The sequence below is a fragment of the Coccidioides immitis genome (genome assembly GCF_000149335.2).
Source record: "Coccidioides immitis RS genomic scaffold supercont3.2, whole genome shotgun sequence".
NCBI lineage: Eukaryota > Fungi > Ascomycota > Eurotiomycetes > Onygenales > Onygenaceae > Coccidioides > Coccidioides immitis.
In genome coordinates this window covers 905,320-931,287 of record NW_004504309.1, presented here as the reverse complement: position 1 = coordinate 931,287, position 25,968 = coordinate 905,320, and the positions used below count along the sequence as shown (strand labels likewise).

The window sequence follows — 25,968 nt, the reverse complement described above, 5'->3', positions numbered from 1 at the left end:
TTTCAGTACTGGTGTCAATGGGAGAATGCATCCGGTTAAACTTGGCCCCCATCGTCATTCAAGGCTCGAAAGCACCCCGTTAAAAAGTGAGAAAATCACTGGTTATCTTCCCCGTTCATAGTCCGTAGCTAATAATTCCCAAAAATTTCTTTTGCGCCTTTGGTCCGGAGTATCCTTTCTACGAACTACGGCACCAACCGTAGCCCGGAAGATGGGGCTGCATTTGTCAGTGGAAGCCCGGAGCGATGTTACTAAATGGAGGGCGAGCCGATGCAGCGACGGACATCATGGCTCACAAGCTGGGGTCGACCAGGCAGGTGACTGCCGATTGGCGCCAAACTTGACTGGGTTAGGAGGGTGGTGACAAGCCAATTAGTAATCTGGATACGTATGCATACGCAAAGGACGAGGGGATGCCCGCGAGACAGCCAATGGAAGGCGGGTAATTTGAAACTGGTATGTACAGGCTAGTATCAGCTAGTATTTGTTAGCGGGCGATCGAATGCGGAAGGGGGCCAATTGCGTAAACACCGCAGGGAAGGCAGGACCCGCCCGAATCGAATACGAGGCTAGCGGTAATCTAAGGCGTAACCGCGCTGTGTCCGTGACCAACACCCTTTATTTAAAACAGGTATCTGACCGGTCCGGCAGTTGATCCGGCGTATTCGAAATGTCATATTTTTCCGCGTTTTCCCCCTTCAGGACTCGGCTCCCTTCCTAATTCACTTCCCTTTCTTTTCCCATTTTCCCCCCCAAATTCTTGATCCATCGCGACCTTACCCAAACCTGACATCCCCAACTGCCAACGCGTTACTCGATTCGGCGTGCCCTCATCCTCGCAAACATCATACCTCTTTGGGTATCACTGTTCACTGAATCAACCACGAACATCCATCTTCGACCTTTTATTTTTAATTCCACCCACATTTTCTTCAATTATGACTGACATCACCGCTGTCGCCGATGAGAACCCTTCTCCAACCCAGGAAGACCTCGTTCCGGGTGGCAACGGAGCTGTCGAAAATCGAGGCACCAAGCGTCCCCGTCTTAGTACCGCTGAGGACGACGACGACGATGAGGACAAGCCGGGACGTGAGCGTCGCAAGATCGAAATCAAATTCATCCAGGACAAGTCCCGTCGCCACATCACGTTCTCAAAGCGAAAGGCTGGAATCATGAAGAAGGTGAGTTTAAATCGGATTTAATACCGGCTAAGCTCCAATCCATGGAACTCTACCACCTTTAGCGCCCAGCCCTTCTCATTGATATATTGTTGATAGTCGCTGATTGCTTCTTATTGTTGTGTTATAGGCATATGAATTGTCGGTCCTCACCGGTACCCAAGTACTCCTACTAGTAGTCTCCGAGACTGGCCTTGTATACACCTTCACAACTCCCAAACTACAGCCTCTCGTCACCAAGGCGGAGGGGAAGAACCTAATTCAAGTACGTTTTTCACCGTTATTTCGCCATACATATTATTGCACTTTTTTTTGACGTATACTCTAATTCGGTGATACTATAGTCCTGTTTGAATGCTCCGGAGCCTACCAGCGCCGAAAATGGCGTTGAGGCGCCCGAAGTTCCCTCAGAGACGACCGACGATGTTTCCCACGCTAGTGTCAGCGCTCAGCAGGCGCAAATCCCGCGGCCTGGCCCCATGCATCCAGGCTATATGACCGCCGACCAGCAGCAACAGATGGCCTACTATCAAAATCTCCAACAACAACAGCAACAAGCACAGGCTGGAGGTCAGTATCCGGGGATGCCAGTTGGTGGTCGTATACCTCCGCAGCACCAACCCACAGCTTAATGTGTTTCTTTACGCTATCCCCCTCACTGCTGTTTCTATCATCTGGCCATTGAATACTTGACCCATATGTTTATGTTCATCCCCTTACTCAATCCTGCCCCCTTTTAGCACACTTCCATGAACACTCTCCTTCATCATCGTCTCCCAACACTATCGAGATCTTTTTTAAAAACCCCCATCCCCTCCCGAATAGGCCAATTCTGTTTTGGATCGCATTTACCTGTCCTTATGCCCAATTCCTATACACTATTTGTTTGAACCCTTTTGCATTTGTTCGTGGCTTTTGTGTTTCTTGTCTAGCTTTCCGCCCTACCACCACTGGCACTAACTGGCCTCGCAGAATACTGAAGGACAAAAGACACAAATCACTCTAGCCTGTTCCGAGTATTTTACCTCTGGTTTCCTTTTGCGGGTGTTTAGACCTCCAGAGACTTGGGTGTTACTGGTGTATTCGTGGTGGGAATTCTGTTTTCATTTGCTTTTGCAATATGTGGTACACTTGCGTCATAATTATATTTCGCATCTTATTTCCTCGGGTACTTCGCTCGATGCTGCGGTTTTGCACTAGTTACCCCTAAATATTTTATGACCACCTCTGCTCCCGGCTGTCTTCAATGATCTCGGTTGAGCTGGGTAAATCTTGCCTTGATATTCATCCTGCACTGGTAAGCAATCCACGTGGGATTCCCTTCCAAATCCGTTTTTCCCCTTTTATGATATCTGTGTTTTACCCATGGAAAATGGGGAAATATTTTTCTGCGACGACATGGGGGTGGAGTTATGCATCTCAGTTTTGTTTCTTTCTGCTATTCTGTTGTATCATGTGTTCTATAGGGCTTTATCTTCCTACCTGTTAGCTTTCTATGCTTCAACATTGCCTTCCGATGATGGCTTGCAGAATGTCATAGGGATTCTGTTCAAAAACTCTTTTTTACTCTCCCTCTACTTGAGCCACAACAATATCGGATTCTCTTTTGGGGGTGTGTTGATGGCGCCTATCAACATTGTCCCCGGTGCAGCATGCCTTCCGAAGGTGTTCTTGGCCTTTAATTTCTCTATCGTTGATGGTCTACGACTTCGAGGTTTAATGAAATAATATCTGGTAATAGGAAAAATTATTATTTGGGGTGTAATACTATCAGTGGATACAGAGAAAAAAAAAGGTCTAATACAACCTTTATCGGCGCCGACGAAATAACCGGCCAAACCACGTTTCCTTGGACATAACTTCCTCCCCATTGTCGTGCTCGGTTTGTTGTGTCTCGTCCAGAGAAGCTCGTATCGCCTCCGGAGATCCATTTGGTATATCCGTGCGGGCCGTCGTCCTCGCATTCGCACTTACATCTCTCTGTATGATCGTCCTCCGACCCTCGTGGTTCTCTTCTGCCACCACAGGAGTGGATGCACGACGCCACATGTTGCCGTTGCGATGTTGGCGGGAGCGACTGCTTGGACTTGCTTTGAATATGCTTTTCCACTTTATGGATCTCTCTCTTCCGGTGACGGGGGACGATGGTTGAGGTGTGCTGATGTCATTGGGCGGAAAGGGCGCAGCGCTGCTCTTGCTGCGTTGGCTTTTGTGATGAGAATGTCGGTGACGGTGGAAGGGAGTTGGAGATGTTGGGACGCGGTCCTGTTCTTGCGTGGTGATGTTGTTGCTCTCGTCGTGGAGTTCGGCCCATATCTGGGCTGCTTCGTTGGTTATATTGATGCTGTGCCGCTGTTGAGGTGATATTCGAGAAAAGGTGGGCGTGTAACGGCGCGACGGGGTGGTTTGTTGGGTCGGTGAATGTAATAGTAGTGGCTGTCGCTCCGCAGGATATGATTCTTCGTCGGATGGGTAGATAAAATCAGTGTATGTAGGAGAAGTGGCTTGTTCTTCCAAAATGCCGAGTCCTGGAACTAGGGCGGCGGCTGCAGGGCTAGCCTCTGGCTGCGTCGTGACTTCTTCCAATCTCCACGAGAGACAAAGAACACCCGAGAGCAAAATGACCGTCCCCAACGCTATAAGCCCGGCATGCAATCCTGACAATCGTGATGCTTGGTGGAAATATATCAATCCGTCCAGGATGGCGATAATGTTATAGACGCAAAATACGAATGGGTAAAGGATGCTGGTGCTACACAGCTTGAGGCCGCGGTGCATGTAGTATAACTGGGTAAGGGCGAGTACTACCAGGCCGAGGAGGATAATCCACGACTGCCACCGATTAAATTGGTTCACTCGATCGAGAATGGTGCGAACGAGCAGCTCAACTGCCGTTTTCGCTACAAGAAGTGAATGCGCAGAAAGTATTCCGCTCACAGCGCCAAAGAGGACTCCTCGAAGCGTCTTCAAACGTGGGCTGTGGTGGTGATGATGGTGATACGGAGAGTGCGATCTTGAGAGCTTCAAAAGAGTCCAGCCACTGGTCCTGCCAGGGGTTGAGAGGTTTTTCAGCAAGCGGGCGCCGAGGAGTGTCACCACGACAATCACAGCAGTTCCCGCTATCCATCGAAGGAATGGTGGGCGGCTCAGAAGTTCAAGAAGCTGGTCCAGAGTATGCGCCGGTTCGCCGATAGCTCCAAATATTGCAATCAATACTGCCCCGACGCATACGAGAACGGTGCCGCCGAAAGAGTAACGAGTGAATGGCTCTCCCAGTATCAACGTTGCAAAGATCGTGTTGAAGACAAGCCCTGCCTGTAGTTTGTAAGCTTCTTGCCCACGAGCACATTTCATGGAATCCGGGGAGATACCGCCTGGAGAGTGGAAAGGACCGGGAGAGGTAGGGTCGTGATCTGGATCGTGCTACCGACGATATTGGAGAGAACAAACATAAACATCCCGAGCTATTGTTTCCGATTAGTACAAATGTCCTAAGGGTGACTATAGGTCCATATCCATACCTGCCATCTTGCGCGTTTATACGGTGGTCTGCGATTATCGTATGGATATTTTTCATCTTCGAGGATGTGTGATTTGCGTTGGAGCGTCAGTCCGATGGCTTGAAGGCTCGTCGAGATTAGGCCAACCAAAACGCCAATCTGCTTAGAAGCATAGATCAGTAAATATCCTACTAGAAACTCGAATGCTATTGTTCGCGTACCGCAATGCCGCCCTGGGGTGATAAGCCACCGAGCTCGCCCATCTCGAGCGTCCTCATGCATGGGGTTCCCGATTCTTGTACATACGAAACAAGAGCTGCATCCCGTTACGAGACGGACATCATAAGTATAGAATGTGGTAGAGTCATATAATGCAAGAGAAATGTGCCAGCTGAAGAGCAGCTGGATGAAAGGGGACCATGTTGGATGAAGACGGCGTAGCCTGCGCTGGTCGGTGGTCTGGGTCCGCTGTGCTCCGTAGTTCCCACATGGTGCGCCAGAGTTGACATCAGCGTCTCAGCATGGTGGTTTTAAAATGTTGGCAGCTCAACAATTATGTGCCATACAACTTGCTAAACTATTTACGGACTTTGCTATAAGGCGCCTCCTTGGTAACGACTAGATATTATCGACCCGTCTCGACGGAGTCTTCCGTACTCTCCAGAGCCCTTTCTGCGAAAACAAAACAAACAAGACAAACTAATCCGATGACTAAGCAGTCACTCTTATCAAGGCATCTTATCAGATCTCACCCAAATTACGTAAACATGATGCCAAGGCCCGAGTTGCATTCGTCGATGGCGGCGCGTAGTTATGGGGGTACCTGGAACTGCGTGATGAACGTCGAAGCTATCATCTGACCTATCCAGCCAACATCAATAGCTGTATAGGTGGCAGAAGTTCATTGATAGATTCATTTTCGCATCTGGATTTGCCCCTACTGGTTTCCGTTGTTTCACTGCACAAAGTCAAGGTCACCAGCACCTCCAACCTCCCTCCTTCCGGCTCTTCTGCGCTTATTCCTCCGGTCCACGCCTACTAATTCCATCGGATACATCTTCATTCAAAATGTCACAAAGCCATGCACTATCCGACGACCAGGTATGCCTTGCGTCCACCAACCCAGTCCCCTCCGACGGCTGTTCCATTCTCCCAACCCCCGGCTAACCACAACCTCCCCTCAGGTCGCGGGCGAGCTCCGCAAAATGACCGCGTTCATAAAACAAGAAGCCCTAGAAAAGGCCCGTGAGATCCAAATCAAAGCCGACGAAGAATTCGCCATTGAAAAATCCAAGCTCGTCCGCCGGGAGACTGCCGCCATCGACACCCTCTACGAAAAGAAGTTCAAACAGGCCGCTATGTCTCAGCAGATCACTCGCTCGACGCTCGCGAATAAGAGTCGCCTGCGTGTTTTGTCTGCGAAACAGGCTGTGCTGGATGAGCTGTTTGAGCGAGCGAGAGAGAGCCTGAGTGTTGTCTTGGAGGAGGGCCAAAGAAACAAGGCCAAGGAAAAGGAGAGGAAAGAGTACGGGGAGGTTTTGAAGGGCTTGGTGCTCGAAGGACTGTATGCATTGAACGAGAATAAGATTCAGGTTCGGGCGCGAAAGAAAGATTATGACGCGGTCAAGAAGGCTGGCAAGGAGGCGGCCAAAGAGTTCGAAGAGAAAGTTGGCAAGGAGGTTTCTGTGGAGCTTGACGAGAGTGAGCCACTTCCGGAAGCATCGTAAGTCTCCTTTTCCCTTTTTCCTTTTTTTATTTCTCTTGAGAGGATTCTAATCTGCATGTTGCTTTAGCGCGGGTGGTGTTATCATCGTCGGCGGCGGGGGCAAGATCGAGATCATCAATACTTTCGAAGAGCGGCTTAGGCTCCTTGAATCAGACGCGCTTCCGGTGGTTCGAGAATTGCTGTTCGGCAAGAACGAAAACCGGAAATTCTACGATTGAAGCTTTGTGCGGAGTACGCACGCTTTCTTGCTGCTAGGGCTTTTCTTTCTTTATTTTTTTGGTCTTTCGCTAGAGCTGAGCCACATTATATGTGATATTACGCTTTTGTTTGGCTATGTTCTAATCTTATAGCGTCTTTTTCCTACGTAGATGCTCTTTACTGGTAGTTTTGGGATAAGAACGGGCGGGCTTATATTAGTGCCGATATTATTTCAAACATAGTTTAAATACATAATATCCAGGGAATTGCTTCCTCCGCTGGGAGTTGGGGCGACGGCATTGAGTAAATCGTCAAGGTCATTACGTTATGGCTGTCTCTGGGGAGATCGCTCATAGTCGCATATCAGTAGCCTGGTCGGAGAGGTCGCCATCATTGGAATCGTTATCTTTCCCGCAGGACAAAAACCTGTCCATTAGATTTCCACTCTTCTTAATTCCACTCCAGGACTCGTCAGCCACACCTCCACTCTTGGAGGGCACAAACCAAGAAACCTTTGGACGTGGCTTTGTTCGAACGCCATATATCAGACGATAATGAAGGGCCTGCAGATACTCTTTTGATTCCGTCCGTTTTAGATGTGAAGCTCCTGTGTCCTTGATCGCCGTGAATATGACTTTAATTTGCTCTGCTAGCTTGTCCACATCTCGATTGAATTTGGCTTCGCTCTCTTTGTTCGGAAAAGACTTCTCGGCTGTCCCGGAGCCAATTGCAACATCTAGGATGGATGTGATAGCACTAAGCTCCCAGTAGTCCAGCGGTTCTTGTCCTGTGGGCGTTGAACGGTGTATTTTGAACCGGTCGTCCTGCAACCGGATCGTCATTCGCTTTAAATCGAATACTAGCTCCGCTGGCTTATCAAGGAAGGCTTTATCTTCAAAAAAGAACGCAGCTGCTAAACGGCATCGCAACAGCGCTACTTTTGGCGTCGCTGGGGATATGTGCTTTAATAGTTGGCTTTGGAGTGCGGGGTCTTTAATTGTGTTATATAGGACAACGGAGAGTTCGTAAAGCTTTACTTGTGATTAGTATTTGTACTGCCACAGTGAGCTGGGTGACTAACAGCTAAATCTGCAAGTAAGACACCCTCTCCTAGAAGAGATGTTATTGCTCGTTGAGTTGCTGTGGACACAAAGCAATCGCGCATAGAGGTTTCATCAAGTGTGAGGCGCAGAGCGACTTTCAAAGCATAATCGCGCGCATCGTTATTTAGCCTATAGCATATCGAGTGTTAGTTTGATTTTAAAGAAAGCACAGGCAGGTGATCTTACTTTGATGCTATACCTTCTATAACATCGAGAGCAGACAAGAGATATTTATAGTCCTTCGGCTTGGGACCTAAGGAAATTAGAGACCACGGGATGAATGGGTGCATAAGATGACTTACGGCTTAAAGCATGGAAATCGGGCATGACGACATCTTGAATTGAGAGTGCATCTTGCCGGGCTCCTAGATTGCGGAACAACTGTTCAATATGAGTGGAATGTATAAGAGACGATACGCGTTTTGCCGGCGCCACCTGAGAGAGTTAGTTCATGAATCCAGTAGGAGGAAAAAAAAAAAAAAAAAAAAAAAAGGAAAAAATTGGGATACGAACTTTGATGGCACTGCAGTAAGCGAATCGGACCTCATTGCGAGGTTCAGTTGTACCTAGAAATCACGTTAATCTCAACTCAGTCTGCCAAAAAAGGGAGAACTATACAGGCATGAAAGATCCAGATAAAAATTTCGTCAGGAAGCGTGTTGCCGGATAATGATTCTCCGACTAAACCAGAGAAAAACGCCCTCTCGCGCGTCTCAGGGACTACGTAATTTGGTTAGAACAACCAAGGGAACCTTGGTGGAGGATACGATACTCGCCTGTTAGAACGGACTCCCAGGAACCTGGAGCAACTGACTTTTCAGGAAATTTCGGTGGAGGCACAGACGAGATTGTGTCCTCGAAAAAAGACCAGGTCTTCCCTTGGTCCACTGCTTCTGTCCTATCAACTGCGGCTTTTAGCCGTTGCATTGTCTCCGTGTTTGTATCTTCGCCGACGGCCGACGCCAAAACACTATCGCGAAACATCCTGCTTCGTTGCTTTGGGGTTCTATTGACCTTGCTTGTGCCACTGTTCTCTCCCGGGCCTTTAAAAGAGAGTCTCAATCTTGATATATTGGCTTCAGTTTCCCTATCGTCTACGGCGTGGGTAACCAAATCTTCTAGGGAGAACTTATATCCGGGCGGTGTCGTAGGTATTTTGCTGGTTCCCTTCTTTTCAGAGGGACGCAACGGACTTCCCGAGCCCAGAAGTTTTCGGCAGAGGTCATCATCAGACCCGAAGGAATAGATGGATTCAGTATCTTCTCCATCAGTACCGGTCACAACAACCTGACCATCCTTGACCACTCGCTGAGAGCTCCCGAAGCTTGTCCCAAAAGACGTGTGCTGTGATGAAGGGGGTGGTTTTGGGTTGCAGATAGTGGGCCCATCGTTTGAGAGTGAAAGCCGCGAGGTAAGTGTATTCTTCAGCGGACTTTGCCGTGGCGGCGGCGGCTTCGTGGGCGACGAGAAGGTCTGTGAGGAGATATTCGATGGACAAGGGCTGAGCGGGGAGGAGGGTGGGCTTGGAGTGTCATCTTTATCGGCAGCTTTGGATGCACCTGTGGAGGTCTTGAAGTAGCTGGCAATCGTACGCTCTTTTGCCATTTTACACAGAGTCTCCCATGGAAGTTGTGCACAGTGCGACGAGCATCTTTTCCACCCCGATCGAGACGCAGCTCCAGTCGATAACCCAACGTTCTGCGTCGCGAACCGCGTTCCACACAAAACGTCGCGAGTCCACGTGACTGAGGCGCTATTAATAATCCACCAATATATCCTTTTCTGGATATCAGTATGGCCGACGACTCGCCCGACGCCACACGACGTCTGGACGACATAAGGTTCCGTCACGGCGCACGGAGGATTGGTTCGCGTCAAAAGTGTCCTCTCCTGGCTTCCATCGCCCTATGACGCCGCAGTTTCAGCTTCTGCGATACGGAGCACAAGGCGCAGTTTACAGAGTTATAAATCGACAGACTCATTCATATAGAGTTCTTCTTCCGCATGAATTCGTGAGAGCCCTGTTGTTGGGGGCCTACCTACAGGGTGGTTACTCCGTAGCGAGTTACACAGGACGAATCAATTTGCGGTTTGGGCGAAGCCAGACACTCATTGATCCAATTCAGTGGACCGTGCTCAGCCTTGCTTTGTGGGTTTTTCAGTAACCAAGACAGCAGCCACATCAAATGCTTACTATTCTGTACATACGGAGTACTTGCTCTACAACATCATATCCTTGCTGCTCCAAAGTACTTCAAATGGTCGACTCCAATGTGTAACTACTCCTGGGGGTTTATATGGCCAGCATGCAGCACAGAGTTCTCCGTACGGGGTACCAGTTGCGCCGGAAGGCCCCAGCCCCCTGGCGATTGATCCGCTTCTGCCGGGCTGAATCCGCTCACAAAAAGTTATGTATGTCTGCACCGGCTCCACATAACCGCAGTGCCAAGTCCCGCTCGTACGTAGGCCCGGGGGCGGTTAAAAATCTGCAAGGGAGGAGCCGATCTATCCACGGGCTTCAAACGATGCCTTTGTCCAGCCGGGAAGTACGGTAACACGCAGCAGGGAACTCTTTTGGGGGGGGGGCGCAAGGTAAGGCTCGAGGTCGGCGATTCGATAAGTTAAGCTTTTCTTTCGCCGCCAGCCTTGATTCCATTGAAGGATCTCCGTATTCAGCCTCAAGAAACCTTTTCTTTGGATGACGAAACACCTGCAAAGCCAATGCTGCGGTCCCGCCCGGATCAAACCGGGGTCTGATTAACGTTGTTCCGCATTAAATTAGGTGTGTTCCAACTCGTCGACGCCAGCGACCGCCTGAACAGGGCTAATACCCCGACGGCCAAACTGTGTCCTTTTTTCGGCTTCCATTTCTCCCCCCTTGATCAACGCAAACATAGGCGGCAAAGGGCGCGAATCTCCGCTTCCACAGCCTAAGAACAGCTCGCCGGCGATTATTATCGTTCGTCGTCACCTCCCAAACTGCCCGTTGTCGTTATCACTCCGCTCCCTCGATATTTCACTCGCATCGCGGAAAGAAGCCAAACTGGCAGTCGACACCTTTTTTTCTTTTTTTTTTGCCTCGAGGTAGACTTATGGTTGACGTGGTTCCTTTCATCCTGTCGGTTCCAGTAATTCGCCTGTCGAGATTGCCCGTGCCAGTCGGCCACATCGCTCCTTTCACCTTCGCCCGCTCGTTCTCCCCAGAAAGTTCGCCCTGGATGTCAATTTCCACTCCTTTCCCTCGTTCCTAGGACCTGTAGGAGACAGTCGTCCATATAGCCCCTGATGGCGGTGGTTCAGTTCGGGAACGATGGTGAAGCAAACGTCTCGAAGCCGGTCCGCCGAATGCGATGGGCAACACAGCGACATGCGGGTTCCAGAGGAATTAAGAAGCGGGTGTCCATCATAGATAGATTTCATCGCAGACTGAACTCTAAGGAAGAGAAGCGCAAATCCGCTGCAAATGGTTTGCCCAACGGCAGGCACTCTCCGACAGGAAGCGAGTCGGAAGAGGGCCAGCGGAGGATATACTTCAACACACCGATACCGCCGGAAGATAGGGACGAAGACGGCAATCTAGTGGCCGATTATGCTAGGAACAAAATCAGAACTGCAAAGTACACGCCCCTAACTTTTATTCCTAAGAACTTATGGTTTCAGTTCCACAATATCGCCAATGTTTACTTTCTGTTCATTATCATCCTCAGTGTGAGTGTGCCCAAATCGCCAACTTATCCGCTCAATAAGTAACTGATCTTCTGGCGTTCCTAGTTTTTTCCGATTTTCGGTGCTTCGAATCCGGGGCTGGGTGCTGTTCCCCTAATTGCTATCTTAACAATCACTGGCATCAAAGACGCGATCGAAGACTGGCGTCGAACCGTTTTGGACAATGAGTTAAACAATTCGCCAATCCATCGGTTGCTGGATTGGAATAATGTGAATTCTACTGAGGACAATATCTCCCTCTGGCGTCGAATAAAGAAAGCGTCCACCAGGGGCGTAAAACGAACGTGGAAGTCCATTAAACGCTTGCGACATGGCGAGCCTCACGAACCCGTTGACGAGACGCCCGACAGGCGTGGTTCTATCGCGACCACACGGCGAGGTTCCGTATATTCAATCAGGACTTCTTTCCAATCCACGCGTGCTGAAGAGGCCGACGATGGGATACCAATGACGCCCATTCAGTCGCCTTCTTTGAATAGGCGACAGACTCAATCAAGCGCATGGGGTTCAGAAGAAACTACTCAACTCGAGGACGAGTCTTCGTTGCCTCTCTCAAGTGGAAATCCATCGTTAGCTACGCATCTCGCCCCCGAATCCTTGGGTTTCGAGGGTATACCCATCGCCCCTAAAAGCTACGGCAGTGTCTTGGACAAAACAAAACAGACCCCGGGGACGGCTAGGTTTGCGCGAGACTATTGGAAGAATGTCCAGGTTGGAGATTTTGTCCGTATCTATAACGAGGAGCAAATTCCTGCTGATGTTGTTATCCTGTCTACCTCCGATCCCGATGGTGCTTGTTACGTGGAGACAAAGAATCTGGATGGCGAGACAAATCTTAAAGTTAGACAGGCTCTTCATTGTGGGCGCGCCGTCAAACATGCAAGGGACTGCGAAAAGGCTACTTTCGTCATCGAGAGCGAGTTGCCACATGCCAACCTCTACCAATATAATGGTGCCGTTAAATGGAATCAACGCAACCCGAAAGACCCTGATGCACCGGTGAAGGAAATGGTCGAACCTATCACCATTAACAACATGCTTCTTCGTGGCTGCAGCTTGCGAAATACTGAATGGGTTCTCGGTGTGGTTGTCTTCACCGGTTTACAAACTAAAATCATGCTCAATTCTGGCGAGACACCACGAAAACGTGCCAGGTTAGCGAAGGACCTCAATTGGAACGTCATATACAATTTCATTCTCTTGTTTTTCATGTGCCTTGTCGCCGGCATTGTCCAAGGGGTGACCTGGGCTCGTGGTAATAATTCACTGGACTGGTTTGAATTCGGTTCTTACGGAGGTTCACCGTCCGTCGATGGTTTCATCACATTCTGGGCAGGTGTCATTCTATTTCAGAACCTTGTCCCAATTTCCCTTTATATCTCTCTCGAAATTGTGAGAACTATCCAGGCCATCTTTATCCACAGTGACAATTTTATGTTCTACGAAAAGCTACAGTATCCATGCACGCCAAAGTCGTGGAACATATCCGACGATCTTGGCCAGATCGAGTACATATTTTCGGACAAAACGGGCACTTTAACCCAGAACGTCATGGAATTCAGAAAGTGTACAATCAACGGCGTTTCTTATGGAGAAGCCTACACTGAAGCACAAGCTGGCATGCAACGGCGGGAGGGAATCGACGTAGAAGAAGTATCTAGAAAGGCTAAAGAAAACATCGCCAAATCGCGGGTGTTGATGGTTCAGCAGCTTCGGTCCATCCACGACAATCCCTATCTCCATGATGATAACCTTACTTTTGTATCACCGGATTTTGTTTCTGACCTTTCTGGTGAGTCCGGAGATGAACAACGAAAAGCTAATGAGCACTTCATGCTAGCTCTAGCTTTGTGTCATACCGTCATCACGGAGCGAACGCCTGGTGATCCTCCCAAAATTGATTTCAAAGCTCAGTCACCAGATGAGGCAGCCTTGGTTGCTACAGCCCGCGATTGCGGTTTCACCGTTCTTGGGCGATCCGGTGATGATATCAAGGTGAATGTTATGGGTGAAGAACGCTCCTATACTGTCCTTAATACCCTGGAATTCAATTCTTCCAGGAAAAGAATGAGCGCTATTGTGCGAATGCCTGATGGGAAGATTAGATTGTTTTGTAAAGGCGCAGACAGTATAATCTATTCACGATTGGCTCGTGGTGAGCAGCAAGAACTTAGAAAAAAGACGGCAGAACACCTGGAGATATTTGCAAGAGAAGGGCTACGGACGCTTTGCATTGCTGACCGTGTCCTCAGCGAAGAGGAGTACCAGACTTGGAATAAAGCACATGAGCTTGCAGCCGCCGCATTAGTAGATCGTGATGCGAAGCTCGAAGAAGTTTCCTCCGCCATTGAGCGAGAGCTCACGCTGCTTGGCGGCACTGCTATTGAGGATAGGCTTCAGGAAGGGGTGCCCGATACTATCGCTCTGTTGGCCACTGCTGGAATCAAGCTCTGGGTCTTAACAGGAGATAAAGTGGAAACCGCAATCAACATTGGCTTTTCATGCAATCTATTGACGAATGAGATGGAGTTGATCATCTTCAATATCGATAGCGACGACCCGAGTTCCGCGTCGAAAGAGCTGGACAGTCATTTGGCTGATTTTGGCCTCACTGGGTCAGATGAAGAACTTGCTGCGGCTCGGGAAAATCACGAACCACCAGACCCAACCCACGCTGTGGTTGTTGACGGTGACACCCTGAAACTCATGCTGGGACCTGAGCTGAAACAAAAATTCCTTTTGTTGTGCAAACAGTGCAGGGCTGTTCTTTGTTGTCGAGTCAGTCCTGGCCAGAAGGCTAGCGTCGTTCAGATGGTCAAGGAAGGCCTGAACGTGATGGCTCTCTCTATTGGTGACGGGGCCAACGATGTTGCGATGATCCAAGAAGCAGACGTTGGCGTAGGTATTGCGGGTGAAGAGGGTCGACAAGCTGTTATGTCGTCCGACTATGCTATTGGACAATTCCGATTCCTACAGAGGTTGGTTCTAGTTCATGGAAGATGGTCTTATCGCCGCTTGGGTGAAACGATTGCCAACTTTTTCTACAAGGTATGATCCCATTTCAGACAAATGTGTAAGCTAATGCTGATTCATGCTCTTTAGAACCTTGTGTGGACATTCGCTCTCTTTTGGTACTGCATATACAACAATTTCGATTTGTCCTACCTCTTCGATTACACTTATATCATCTTAGTCAACTTGGCCTTTACATCTCTGCCTGTGATTTTGATGGGTGTTCTTGACCAAGATGTGGATGATAAGGTGTCCTTGGCTGTTCCGCAGCTCTACAAGAGAGGTATTGAACGTAAAGAATGGACTCAACGCAAATTCTGGTACTATTCCTTTCCCTATACCGTGGATATTTCCTGTTCACTAACAATTCATAGGCTGTATATGCTCGATGGCTTCTATCAGTCGGTTATATGCTTTTATATGACATACCTACTTTACCAGCCGGCTCAAAACGTGACAGAAAACGGTTTAGATCTTAATGACCGCATGCGAATGGGAATTTTTGTTGGCTGTAGTGCTGTGGTTGCCAGCAACGTCTATATTTTACTCAACACTTACCGTTGGGATTGGCTTACCGTTTTAATTAACGCCATAAGCTCACTCCTCATTTGGTTTTGGACCGGTGTCTACTCATCGGTTCTTGCCTCTGGGCAATTTTACAAGTCTGGAGCTGAAGTTTTTGGGAGCCTTTCTTTCTGGGCTTTGACATTACTGACGGTGACGATATGTCTGGCGCCAAGATTTGCGATCAAATCCTTCCAGAAGATATACTTCCCGCGTGACGTGGATATTATTCGTGAACAGGTGATAATGGGCCGTTTCAAACATCTCGAGAACTTCGAGGCCTATGTTCCTCCTACGGCTAGAGCTCCCTCATTCCCAGATTCAGATCTAGGTAAACCGGTTGAGGTGACACCGAACAAAGGAACCACAGATATACCTGAAGACGAGCGACCTATCTATCCTCCGTCGGTAGCGCCTACAGCACACACACACAACCCACGTAGTCAAAATGGCAGCGATGGCACTGGGTATACGGCAAGCCTCGACTTCAGACATCAACCTCAGCATTCACTTGATCGTAACACACGGCAGTCGCTGGATTTCCGACATTATCCACGGCATTCGATCGATAGAACACGACAATCATTTGAACAAGGCCGGTCCTCGATGGAACGAGCTCGATCTAGCTTTGAAGCGAGCAATGACTTCACGTCGGCTGCAATGCTAGCACGTATGGAATCTACCCATGGCAGATATGATCGCCAAGGGCACAAGTCGATACCCGAACATTGAAACTCGTCGCTCTTACATTCTGTACCCACTCTTACTACTTTGTCTGTGATTCACGATCTTTGCTGCGACCATTTAATTGTGTTGGGTTTCCCCCAACTCTTCCTTCACCACATATTCCGTTTTTGTGTTTACGCGCCCTCGAGATATCTATGAGCTACATGTGCCATTTTCCTTGCTTTCTACCTCCTAACGAGGACCCTTTTCCATCCAATTTTTTCTCTTTTTCTTTTCTATTAATCGTGTAATCATTAGAGGCGTTCTGTGACTCGTTTCGTTTTACTTGTCGAGCTGTGTCTGGTGTCTTTTCCCGATCCCTGGATTTTCCACAAAATATTGAGCCTCAGATTCTTGTCCTTTTTTCCCCCTTTCCTGAAAAGAACAGTTGGGCATGGATGGACAGCCAATTTTCTGCCCATGGTATATATGTTATTATTAATTGTTTTCCCTATTTTGACGAACCATGGTGTATAAAATTTTCCTCATCGACTGCGGATTGCTTTGTCTACTTTTCCATACCCTTCCATGGTTTCTTACTTCAATCCGCTCCTTCAAGGATGTCATTTTCATTTCACTTTGCATACCCCTTGTCTCTATGTAGTCCTTTCTTCCTTGGGATTGGCCATTTCTTTTTCTTGTTGCTGGGAATGATATTTTGTGGCTTGGCTTGTTAACAGGAGGACATGCATATACAATTTTAAGTGAAGCTTTTTTCTCCGTATTTCGCTTATTGCCAGAATACCTTAGTCCTGTAGCTGCTGTAGCAAGATCTGATTAGCATCCATCGATATAGTAGTTCAAGAAGCTCCTGTAGGAGGGCGCGTTAGTGTGGGGCCTGGAATTGCGAGACAGAGGTTGGTATCATGAGCCACCCAATCCCAATGTCAATAATTAACATGTACTCTGTATATACCTCATACTCCGTAGCTGAGTACATCCCATGAATATAGACAGGACCTTACTTGGCTGCTCAAGTGATGATTGAAGTGGCATTGCGGCGGAAGCCATTCCAAAAACTGATTTGATGGTAATATAACTATTTTTCGGATTCGGTACGGAGTAGTTAACCCAACTTAATCTCTGGCTAGAACTTAGTCATTTGCGCTGTACGGCAGACCCCGTACTCTTGTACGGAGTACAGGATAGTTACTCCACTCGTTTGGTTAATAATCTTGCTAGTCGGAACTGTGAGGAGCTGCATCAACACACATCACTCCGCGCAACAGCCAATTTTTTTTTTTTTTTTTTTTTTATTATTTTTTTTTTCCCTAACATATGAGAACAGTAGACTGTTGAGGCCTGTGTGGTCTTCACTTCTCTCCTACATTTCTATTCCTATTTCTCTTCTTTCTTTATCAGCTGGTGAATACCTGCTTCTCCCAACAGCGCTCTGTGGTTGATTACTCCACTGCTGTTCACAAAGTGATTGACCAGTTAGTGTTGTTGTGCAATCATGGATGCTTCATGGGGCTTTTAAAAGGTTGCTCTTTAGAAGGATATTTTCATTCTCTTCAAAAAAGTTTCCCCTGTCGAACGATTTCAGGAGGTTTGATTGAACAGTTCTTAACACGCGTGAGGGCGCCTATGATATGGCAGAGTTGCTAGGAACTCTCGGGTATGATATTGCGTGAAAGTTCTATTTTCTTCTGGAAACTGACTAGCTTCTCCGCCGATGTTTTATTGATTGGATGACCAACTGTCATATAATATTCGCGCTGACGATGATGTTCTTCCATATTTAGAGAGCTTAAAGCCCTGTCGAATGAACTCCACCTACTCTGCCCGCGTCAAAACGATGATGACAGGTCGCAATACAAGGAGAAACATGTCGATAGGGAAAAATGCAAGAGAAATGACGAGGACGCGTGCAAGCGACTCGCAGAAATTCGAAAAGCGCGGGAAGAGGCGAGGATACGCCGCGAGAAATTCCTGTCATGTATGCCGCTATTGGCTTTTCACGAGGCAGAATTGATCGAGCATCAGACTTGGATATGGAATCGTCTTCAGCAAAGTCTTGAGAGCTGTGAGCTTTGCATTATAGAATATTACAAGGGCAAATCGTGGTTATGGGAGACACTTAAAGAGCACTACGAAGAAAGTGAGGTTGCGCAGTTTGGCAAGATGCTGGATGATTGGGATATAGGCCGCATTTTGAACCATTTGGATTCAGCTGCCCAGACATTAAGCAGCCTCGACCCTAGTCAGAGGTGCCCTGAGATTTTGGACAGGTCAGGCTTGTGTGCAATTTTTGAAGCACTGAACTGTCAAGCGTTGATGAAGCAGGAGGACAAATTCCGTCAGCATTTCGATGAACCATTTAAATTGGTCCAAACTCATCAGCGCCTACGAATTATGGAGTATGTCCCTGGATTGAGTCGATTTATCTTTGATCCGGACCCTCTTCGAAGCAAATGGGCTGAGCTTGCTTGGGAAAAAGTGCCCGAACCCCTTACCAAAGAAGACTTCGAACAAGCAGTCAAGGAGCCACTTATGCCAGCGTTGTCTCAAGCTACCTATCAGCCTTATCAGCCGGATATCGTCGAGAGATTATGGCGGGGATTGTATCTCATTGTTCAAAGATGCGATGAGGGAATCATTACTCATAATTTAAGAGGACTTGAAATCGACATCTGCCGCCTGTCTGTCGAACACCTTGAGATTCAGGGCCCTTGCCTCCGGCCACTATTGAATACGATCCGTGTTCTTGTCGAAAAGGCGCCAAGAGTATTCTGGGATGCGATGCAAACAATTCCACCACAGGCTATTCTCGAACGCATCTTTCACAATCCACAACTCGACAAGCTTTTCCGTGAAATGGTGGAGGAGGAGCCTTTTGAGATGTCCGCCTTGAGAGGCGTATTGTTGTTTCTGCACTCTTTTGTGAGATCGCTTTTGGATGCACACCGGCCGCAAACATGTCGATATTTGACGTATCAGCTACTTACTCGCATCCAAGAGTCTGAATTTCCAGAAGTAGTGAAGTTTTACTGCATAAACGCCGGCTTGTCGGTTATAATTATGCTTCTTCGAAGCTTCACAGAAGATTCCACCTCCAGGGGCTCTGTGGCGACCGTCGTTTTATCCGAGACGCTGGAAATAGTCACCAAGCATATTAACATAATATTCAACCCCCCAAAATTCGTCATTAATGGCAAACCCATGGACCTTGTACCTCTCTGTACCGATGTTGTGCGGAATGTTTTGTCTTTCGAATGCGAATCGCTGAAAGCCGACTACGGGATGATCCTAGAGAACAAGAACCTGCAACAAAATGTGAGTACTTACACTCCGGTTATTTGGGATGAGGTTGTCAGGCATCTCCACGAAGGTAATATTGCGCTGTCACGCTCCGCGTTGATCGGTTTATATCCTCTTCCGGGCTTGGAAAAATTCCCGACTAGAGGAGAAAATAATCCGGAAAAGACACATTACAATACGATGTATGGCCATATTACGCATTGTTTTTGCCTGATACTGGAAAGACTGGCGGATTTCAAGCCAGAGAAACTTGACGAGCTATTCCAGGATCCCTCAGCGCCTTTGGCCCCTATCTCTGCTCTTTTCTCCGCAGATTTGAATACCTACCAGGCGGCTATTGATCTTATCAAAACAGTCAGCGGGCAATCCGGTCGCAGAGAGGCGATTTCACACCTGTTTCAAGCCTTTTGGACATCTACACTGTATGCCTTTAGCTGGTCCTATCGTCGGATTGCCAAGATGAAAACGTTCGCTTCTGCACCGAGGATGGTAAAAACGGGAACCGATATCATTGACGTCCTTTGTGACTCTCAAACAGGAATTCTTAGAAGTCGTAAACTGGCCGACGATGCGGAGACCGCTTCTCTTCAAAAGCTCTGGGAGTACCAGTGGGTTGGGCTGACCACGATATTTAACCAGACGGAGGCATGGCACAGGACAGGAGTTGATAGGACCACTATGATGGAGTTCTGCCGGGATACGATGCAATTCGCCGATCTCCTTTTTGATCAGTTCCCTATTTTTGTGACCGCCATTGTTGAGTCGAACTCCAGTATCTCTAAATCCGCCAGTGAAATTCTTCTAAAAGCGCCAACTAAGACAATGAGTGGAATGGTGAAGTGGCTTCGCCTGAAGGACGAATACCTTGCTACCACCTTGGGAGGTTTGGTGGTGAAACTCTTACGCCGCCTGGGAGAATTAAATGTAGAATTGCCCGAGGACGCAATAAACTTCATACGGGGCGTAGCGGTGACATCGGAAGTCAAGACAATCCTCACGCAACGAGAGAAGGCAGAGCTTGTTAGGGCGCTGGAAGCTTACTATGGAGAGCCTTTAGCACCCACACAAGCTACACTACCTATCATTAAGAAGCAGACAACGATCAGGGACTTTGCGAAACCTGTCGACAGATCCGCGGTATCTACCCCGAAAGAGTCTACGGAGGAAGAATTCAGTGAGGATATTCCGGATGAAACACTCATGCAGCTTTCTTCGTCCGTTGAGCTAAACAAGGCAAGATTAGCTGCCACGTCTAAAAAGACAGAAAAGCGGATATCTGTGGCTCCCAAGCCTCTACTGAAACCGTCGCCACTAACGCAGAGTGTCCAGTCTTTCCGTGAAAAGCGAGAAAGAGAAAGAGAAGAGAAGAAAAGACGGGATAAACTGGAGGCAGATCGCCGAAAAAAGAACTCAGCTTTTCTTGGTGTTGCCGAACAGACGATGTCTCAGGGCTCTGGTCTTGATTCCATCAGTGTTGATATCACCGAGCCGAAGCCGGTCGACAGTATGATGGTTTCCCAAACTAGCTCCGAATCTGAGAGTGATGATGAAGACCAAGGAACGCTTGGACAGAAAACGCCTATGAAACCAGATGCGGTCAGAGCATATGAAGAAAGCAAGAAGATGCGATTACAACAACGTATGCCTGTCAAGAAGATCAAGGTAGCTCGCTCCGCTAAGGACATGAGGGCAAGACTCTCACCAGATTTGACTACGCTTCATAAGACAATACTGAGTTGGGATTTTTTTGCGACCGGCGACCTTCCACCTAATTGCGGTCGAACAGATTATACTCTTGTCTCAAATACCTTTACGAATGCCTTGGAGTACCAACGAACTTTCGAACCGCTTTTGATCCTAGAAGCGTGGCAGGGATTTCAATCTGCCAAAGAGGACGGTACATTCAAGCCGTTCGAGATAACAGTCGCCAACCGAGTTTCGGTCGATAATTTTGTAGAAGTTAGCACTTCTATGGCACCACAGACAGTGAAGGATCTTGGACTAGGCGAGGCAGATATGATTCTCATCTCTAAAGGCAGTAACCCAACGACAGACTCCAAAGCGCATCATTGCTTGGCTCGTGTAAGTGGCCTCATCAAGAAAAAGGGGCAGATGGAGATAACGTATCGTGTAAACCCCATGAACCCACTAATAAACACCATTTCACCCGGAGCGAGCTTATACGGCGTACGGATCTCTTCGCTTACGCCTCTGGAGCGAGAATATGGTGCTCTGATGGCGCTGAAGTACTATGACCTGAGCGATGAGATCATAAGGGCGAAGCCATCTCCCATCCTCAACTATAGCACAGAATCTGTAAAACATATTCTCGGCACGTATGATCTGAATCTGGCTCAGGCAAAAGCGGTAAAGTCTGCAATGGATAATGATGCCTTTACGTTGATACAGGGGTAAGGCCACGCACTTTCTTGGTTGCCATTCCGTGTGCCTTCAGCTAATGCCGTATTCTTTGTAGTCCGCCGGGTTCAGGAAAGACGAAAACGATCGTCGCACTTGTGGGTGCTCTATTAACTCCCACCCTGTCTGAACATCGAATTGCCCCCCCTCGTCCTGGTGATAAAACCGCGCGGACATTGGCGAAGAAGCTGCTCGTCTGTGCGCCTAGTAACGCTGCTGTGGACGAATTAGTTATGCGATTCAAAGAGGGCGTCAAAACACTACAGGGAAGGGCCCAAAAGATCTCGGTCCTTCGACTCGGTCGAAGTGATGCTATCAATACGAACGTCTTGGATGTTACGCTAGATGAACGTGTGAATGCGAAACTCAGTGAGATTGGCCAGAAAAATGGGAGTGAAAGGGATCTTCAAAGCCTTTACACGGAGCATAAAGATACGTCGAACAAGTTCAACGAAATTCGAGAGCGGATGGACCAATGTCGAGCAAAGGCCCAAGCTCTTCCAGCTGAACTCGAGAGGGAATTTGATTTACTAAAGAAAAAGAAAGCACAGCTCAGTCAAGCAATTGATTCTGCTCGAGATAAAAACCAAGCAGCTGCTCGTAACGCAGAGCTAACACGCAGAAAAATACAGCAAGAAATTATCGATGAAGCTCATGTTATTTGCGCTACACTTAGCGGCAGTGGCCACGAGATGTTCCAGACTTTGAGCATTGAATTTGAAACGGTCATTATTGATGAAGCCGCTCAATCTATTGAACTCAGTGCACTCATTCCACTAAAGTACGGCTGTTCCAAGTGTATTTTAGTTGGTGATCCGAAGCAATTACCGCCGACTGTTTTGTCGAAAGAAGCGTCACGATTCCAGTACGAGCAAAGTTTGTTTGTTAGAATGCAGGCGAACCATCCACAGGATGTCCACTTGTTGGATACCCAGTATCGTATGCATCCGGAGATAAGCCGATTTCCAAGTGCTGCGTTTTATGATGGGCGACTTCAAGATGGCCCTGCTATGGCTAAGCTGCGGATTCGACCTTGGCATAATACTGAGTTACTTGGTCCATACCGCTTCTTCGATGTTCAAGGAATGCATGCGAGTGCACCAAAAGGCCACTCACTCGTTAACATGGCGGAACTCAGAGTGGCAATGCGGCTGTATGATCGATTGGTCCAAGACTTTCCCACTTACGATTTTGCAGGAAAGATTGGAATTATTACTCCATATAAAGGTCAGCTAAGAGAACTCAAGCAACATTTTGCTAATAAATATGGGAATGCCATCTTTAAGGCTGTTGAATTTAATACAACCGATGCTTTCCAAGGCAGGGAGTGTGAAGTGATCATTTTCTCCTGCGTCAGAGCTTCCAACCATGGCATTGGTTTCTTGGCCGATATCCGTCGTATGAACGTGGGTTTAACTCGTGCCAAATCATCTCTTTGGGTTCTGGGCAATTCGCAATCTCTTGCTCGTGGAGAATTCTGGAGAGGGCTAATTAATGACGCGCGGGAACGACAATTGTATACCGATGGTGATGTGTACAAAATACTACAGTCACCACAAAGGAGCTTGGTGCCGAATGATATTGAAATGACTGATGCTTCAATGGATCCCATTGTTTCGGAGCCATCTTCAAGACCTGGTTCCTCCGTGACAGGGGGCAACGGGAGCAGCAGGCCTGCCTCAAGGCTTTCGAATGATACCACCAACGGCCTATCGATAGACGACGTTCCCTCCCGCAGTGGCATGCTTACACCAGTGCGGCTTCCTGATGTAGCTGGTGGCGGAGGAAATGGTTTGAATGAGAAGTTGGCTTGTGGATATTGTGGGAGTCTTTTGCACATAGCACAAAACTGCGACAATTATGAAGCGAAAACCGTCAGTCAAGGAACATGTTTTCGATGTCGCGAGGAAGGTCATTCAAAGAGAGACTGCACCGCAATTCGGTGTATGGTGTGCGGAATGTTTGGCCATGTTGCTGAAATATGCAAATCTAACCGAGTTCTAACAAAGACGGAGAAGGATAGGATCATGAGAGAAGAGCATCAATTTCGAACGCTTCAAAAAAGAAAAGCCGACATTAGAAAAGAGAAGCAGCTGGGAGACCACGACCCGAAAGTTCCTACCATCCAGGTACCAGGGACAACCCCTCGCCCGAGCGATTCCCGTCAAGGCCAACCGAATGCAGCCACGAAGATGGCTGGAAAGCGGAAACACATGGACTCGGATGCTCCTGATAGAAAGGATTCCAAAATTCCGAGATCCGGTCACAATGCTCAGCCAGCCAATGCACCCAAAGGCTTGAAGGGTAGGAAATTTGATCCACATTCAGTGGCACCACCAGCGGGTGTAAGTAACCCAATGACAGCGTAGACTACGGGTCTATCGCATACCGGAGCTAGTTAAACTGATACGCTTTGCCTTTTCCCATAGGATCTCGTGATACCTTCCAAGGACAGCCCTGGACATCGTCCAATTGATGCAAAAGGCCAGGATAAACCTACAGCGGTGGCCCCAAGCGGAAATGTATGTTGTTATCGGCGCTGATGTCCATTTCACTTTGTGCAATCGCTCTTTATAGCCCTGAACTGACCGATAAAACGTAGGGTGTGTCTGTGCTTCGAAACGGGCCGATGAAACGGCCTCCAATCCGCAAGAAGAAACCAGTAGATCCGTTCATTCGTCCTAAACGAAGGTGAACGGGCCATTTCCGCAACGACGTTACTTTTTGACATCTTGATACTTCTCTGTTCACACGTGCTTTTGGGCTTTACCAGTACATATTTATCCTGTATCATTAGGGAATTCTGGTTGGCAGGTCCTCTTTTCCTCTACTTTGCTTAAATATCCCGGATGGCGTCATTTGAGGTGGGATGGGCTTCTACTGCGATTACTGATCGATATACTGGTTCCGGCAACGTGTTACATTCCTGACAAACACATTGATGGTTGTATTATTATAGTTGACAAGGGGTGCATTTTTCTTTTTAAGGAGCGGCCTTGACACGAAACGGGCATGGTTGATATGAGGTCTTTGCATCTGCAGGATAGCATGGCGGTGTTGAGGGCCCTGGCGGAATTATTCCTTGCATATGCTCTCGCAGACGAACACGAGGAGCATTTCTTGTTTCTTTTTTTGCTTTCTCTTCAACGGCCCTATGCATAAGACATCTTATTCTCGACCGCCTGGTACGTAATGTAACCACCAATACTTTTCACTGATGGCTCCTTTGGTTGAAAGGAGCAGCCCCCTCGAGTATTGCCCAGCCAGACCATCTTTTTTCCGGGCGTACTACGGGGTACTCCGTGCCAATCTCAAGAATCCGGACCCTCCGAAAAGGGTTTTCAAGGCCGGCTAGATGCAGATTCCCATTTCGCGACTTCGAATAGAACATGGGACAGGGGGCAAAGATGTATGGTTCGCTGTTACACAGTCGAATTGCAGCAACATTTCATCTCCTGAAGTAACTTACTCTTGACCAACCGTTCAGCTCCTGATAGTCTGAGGGCTTGAAAGTGAAGTATTTATTTGTACAGCAAGCACAGGCCATATTAGTAGGAGCTGTGATTCTGCGCAGCAGCCTCACATAATGATACGGAATATAGCGAGTATACTCACTTCAATGCATTCACAAAAGTTTAACTTGTATGGCAGATATCATAAATCCTCAACAATTCTAAAATTAAACATTTTAAACAACAGAAAAGGAGAGTAGTAGTGCAGTGATAACTGAATGTATCCTGAGCAAAGGTTCTCCTCACAGCTTGGCCATCCTGTAGCTTTAGTGGCCACAGAGATCAGCCACAAACCAATCTTGATGAACTGATCATTTCAGGGGCCAGTGTTAATAATGAAAATCGCTGTTGTGATGGTCCCGAAAAGGTATCAAAACAGAGACGCCATATACTGTAACTGTATCTTATTTGTTAGCATCATCCTCATGGTCTTTACCTCTACTAGTATTAATTCCCTCACACTGGTTGCTGTACGTTAGCTCTGAATGGTTGTCGAACCTCTGAAATATTCTGTGGCGTTTGAAAATTTCTGAGCCATTGTATGTGACAATGATTCAATTGCATCAAGCAGGATACTAATGACTAGGAACACACTGACAAAATTGTTGCGCATGGCCCATAAAAGTGTTATGATTATTTTGCTTTGTATTCGCACGCAGAGCAACAAAACAGAAGAATTTATAGTCTGTTAAGACCTAAAAGACTGCTCTGCTGTCTTTCCTTACTTTTGTCTGTGAACCCAGGACATATAGATACACAAAGAAGAGCTACGTTGTTATCCAGGACAAAATCAGGCTTTTGGAGTATTCATATATCCCAAGGCGAGGTGCATTCTGCCAGATATCACTCCACCGTCCTATCTTTGTTTGATTACAGCATTCGTTAGCACCTAAACCAGTTGCTGGTCAGTTTTGGAGTCTTCCTACTGATTCAGGTTTGTAGGCAAAATGTCAAGCAATGTTGGGACGGATGGCTCGCGATGGAACTTTGACAGACCACATGCAGCATTAGCCTTCTATACTATCGCAATAGCTGGGAGAC

The 25,968-nt window shown here is 47.7% G+C and overlaps 7 protein-coding genes across 9 annotated transcripts; 4 read left to right on the top strand and 3 right to left on the bottom strand.

Moving 5' to 3' along the window:
* The first annotated feature begins 758 nt into the window (after positions 1-758).
* On the top strand, positions 759-2,754 carry CIMG_05802. Of its 2 annotated transcripts, XM_004445223.1 has the most exons (4): positions 759-1,184; positions 1,312-1,446; positions 1,526-1,751; positions 2,154-2,754. In XM_004445223.1, the coding sequence occupies exons 1-4, from the start codon at positions 939-941 to the stop codon at positions 2,159-2,161; spliced, it is 615 nt and encodes a 204-aa protein (XP_004445280.1). In that variant the 5' UTR covers positions 759-938; the 3' UTR covers positions 2,162-2,754. The 2 variants fall into 2 exon arrangements, with proteins under 2 accessions (XP_004445280.1, XP_004445281.1); XM_004445224.1 differs by having other exon boundaries at positions 1,526-2,754.
* Positions 2,755-2,912: 158 nt separating this feature from the next.
* On the bottom strand, positions 2,913-5,036 carry CIMG_05801. Of its 2 annotated transcripts, XM_004445221.1 has the most exons (4): positions 4,903-5,036; positions 4,703-4,840; positions 4,553-4,645; positions 2,913-4,496 (listed from the first exon to the last, which is right to left on the bottom strand). In XM_004445221.1, the coding sequence occupies exons 1-4, from the start codon at positions 4,957-4,959 to the stop codon at positions 2,991-2,993; spliced, it is 1,794 nt and encodes a 597-aa protein (XP_004445278.1). In that variant the 5' UTR covers positions 4,960-5,036; the 3' UTR covers positions 2,913-2,990. The 2 variants fall into 2 exon arrangements, with proteins under 2 accessions (XP_004445278.1, XP_004445279.1); XM_004445222.1 differs by having other exon boundaries at positions 2,913-4,645; positions 4,903-5,007.
* A 477-nt stretch (positions 5,037-5,513) lies between these two features.
* On the top strand, positions 5,514-6,942 carry CIMG_05800 (vacuolar ATP synthase subunit E). The gene is made up of 3 exons (XM_001241903.2): positions 5,514-5,782; positions 5,866-6,404; positions 6,475-6,942. Exons 1-3 carry the CDS (start codon positions 5,750-5,752, stop codon positions 6,623-6,625), a joined length of 723 nt encoding a protein of 240 aa, XP_001241904.1. The 5' UTR covers positions 5,514-5,749; the 3' UTR covers positions 6,626-6,942.
* Positions 6,943-6,955: 13 nt separating this feature from the next.
* Positions 6,956-9,364, bottom strand: CIMG_05799 (uncharacterized protein; the record flags this gene model as incomplete). Its single annotated transcript, XM_001241902.2, has 7 exons — positions 8,476-9,364; positions 8,327-8,428; positions 8,222-8,274; positions 8,011-8,143; positions 7,895-7,961; positions 7,687-7,837; positions 6,956-7,636 (listed from the first exon to the last, which is right to left on the bottom strand). Exons 1-7 carry the CDS (start codon positions 9,311-9,313, stop codon positions 6,956-6,958), a joined length of 2,025 nt encoding a protein of 674 aa, XP_001241903.2. The 5' UTR covers positions 9,314-9,364.
* A 1,420-nt stretch (positions 9,365-10,784) lies between these two features.
* CIMG_05798 (phospholipid-translocating P-type ATPase, flippase) lies at positions 10,785-16,460 on the top strand. The gene is made up of 4 exons (XM_001241901.2): positions 10,785-11,416; positions 11,480-14,482; positions 14,537-14,766; positions 14,821-16,460. The coding sequence occupies exons 1-4, from the start codon at positions 10,994-10,996 to the stop codon at positions 15,740-15,742; spliced, it is 4,578 nt and encodes a 1,525-aa protein (XP_001241902.2). The 5' UTR covers positions 10,785-10,993; the 3' UTR covers positions 15,743-16,460.
* CIMG_12985 (uncharacterized protein) lies at positions 16,019-16,747 on the bottom strand (the record flags this gene model as incomplete). Its single annotated transcript, XM_004445220.1, has 3 exons — positions 16,019-16,111; positions 16,277-16,509; positions 16,702-16,747. The coding sequence occupies 3 exons, from the start codon at positions 16,745-16,747 to the stop codon at positions 16,019-16,021; spliced, it is 372 nt and encodes a 123-aa protein (XP_004445277.1).
* Positions 16,748-17,016: 269 nt separating this feature from the next.
* CIMG_05797 (tRNA-splicing endonuclease) lies at positions 17,017-24,558 on the top strand. Its single transcript, XM_001241900.2, has 5 exons — positions 17,017-17,354; positions 17,482-21,408; positions 21,474-23,760; positions 23,845-23,937; positions 24,018-24,558. The coding sequence occupies exons 1-5, from the start codon at positions 17,329-17,331 to the stop codon at positions 24,108-24,110; spliced, it is 6,426 nt and encodes a 2,141-aa protein (XP_001241901.2). The 5' UTR covers positions 17,017-17,328; the 3' UTR covers positions 24,111-24,558.
* The last annotated feature ends 1,410 nt before the right edge of the window (positions 24,559-25,968 follow it).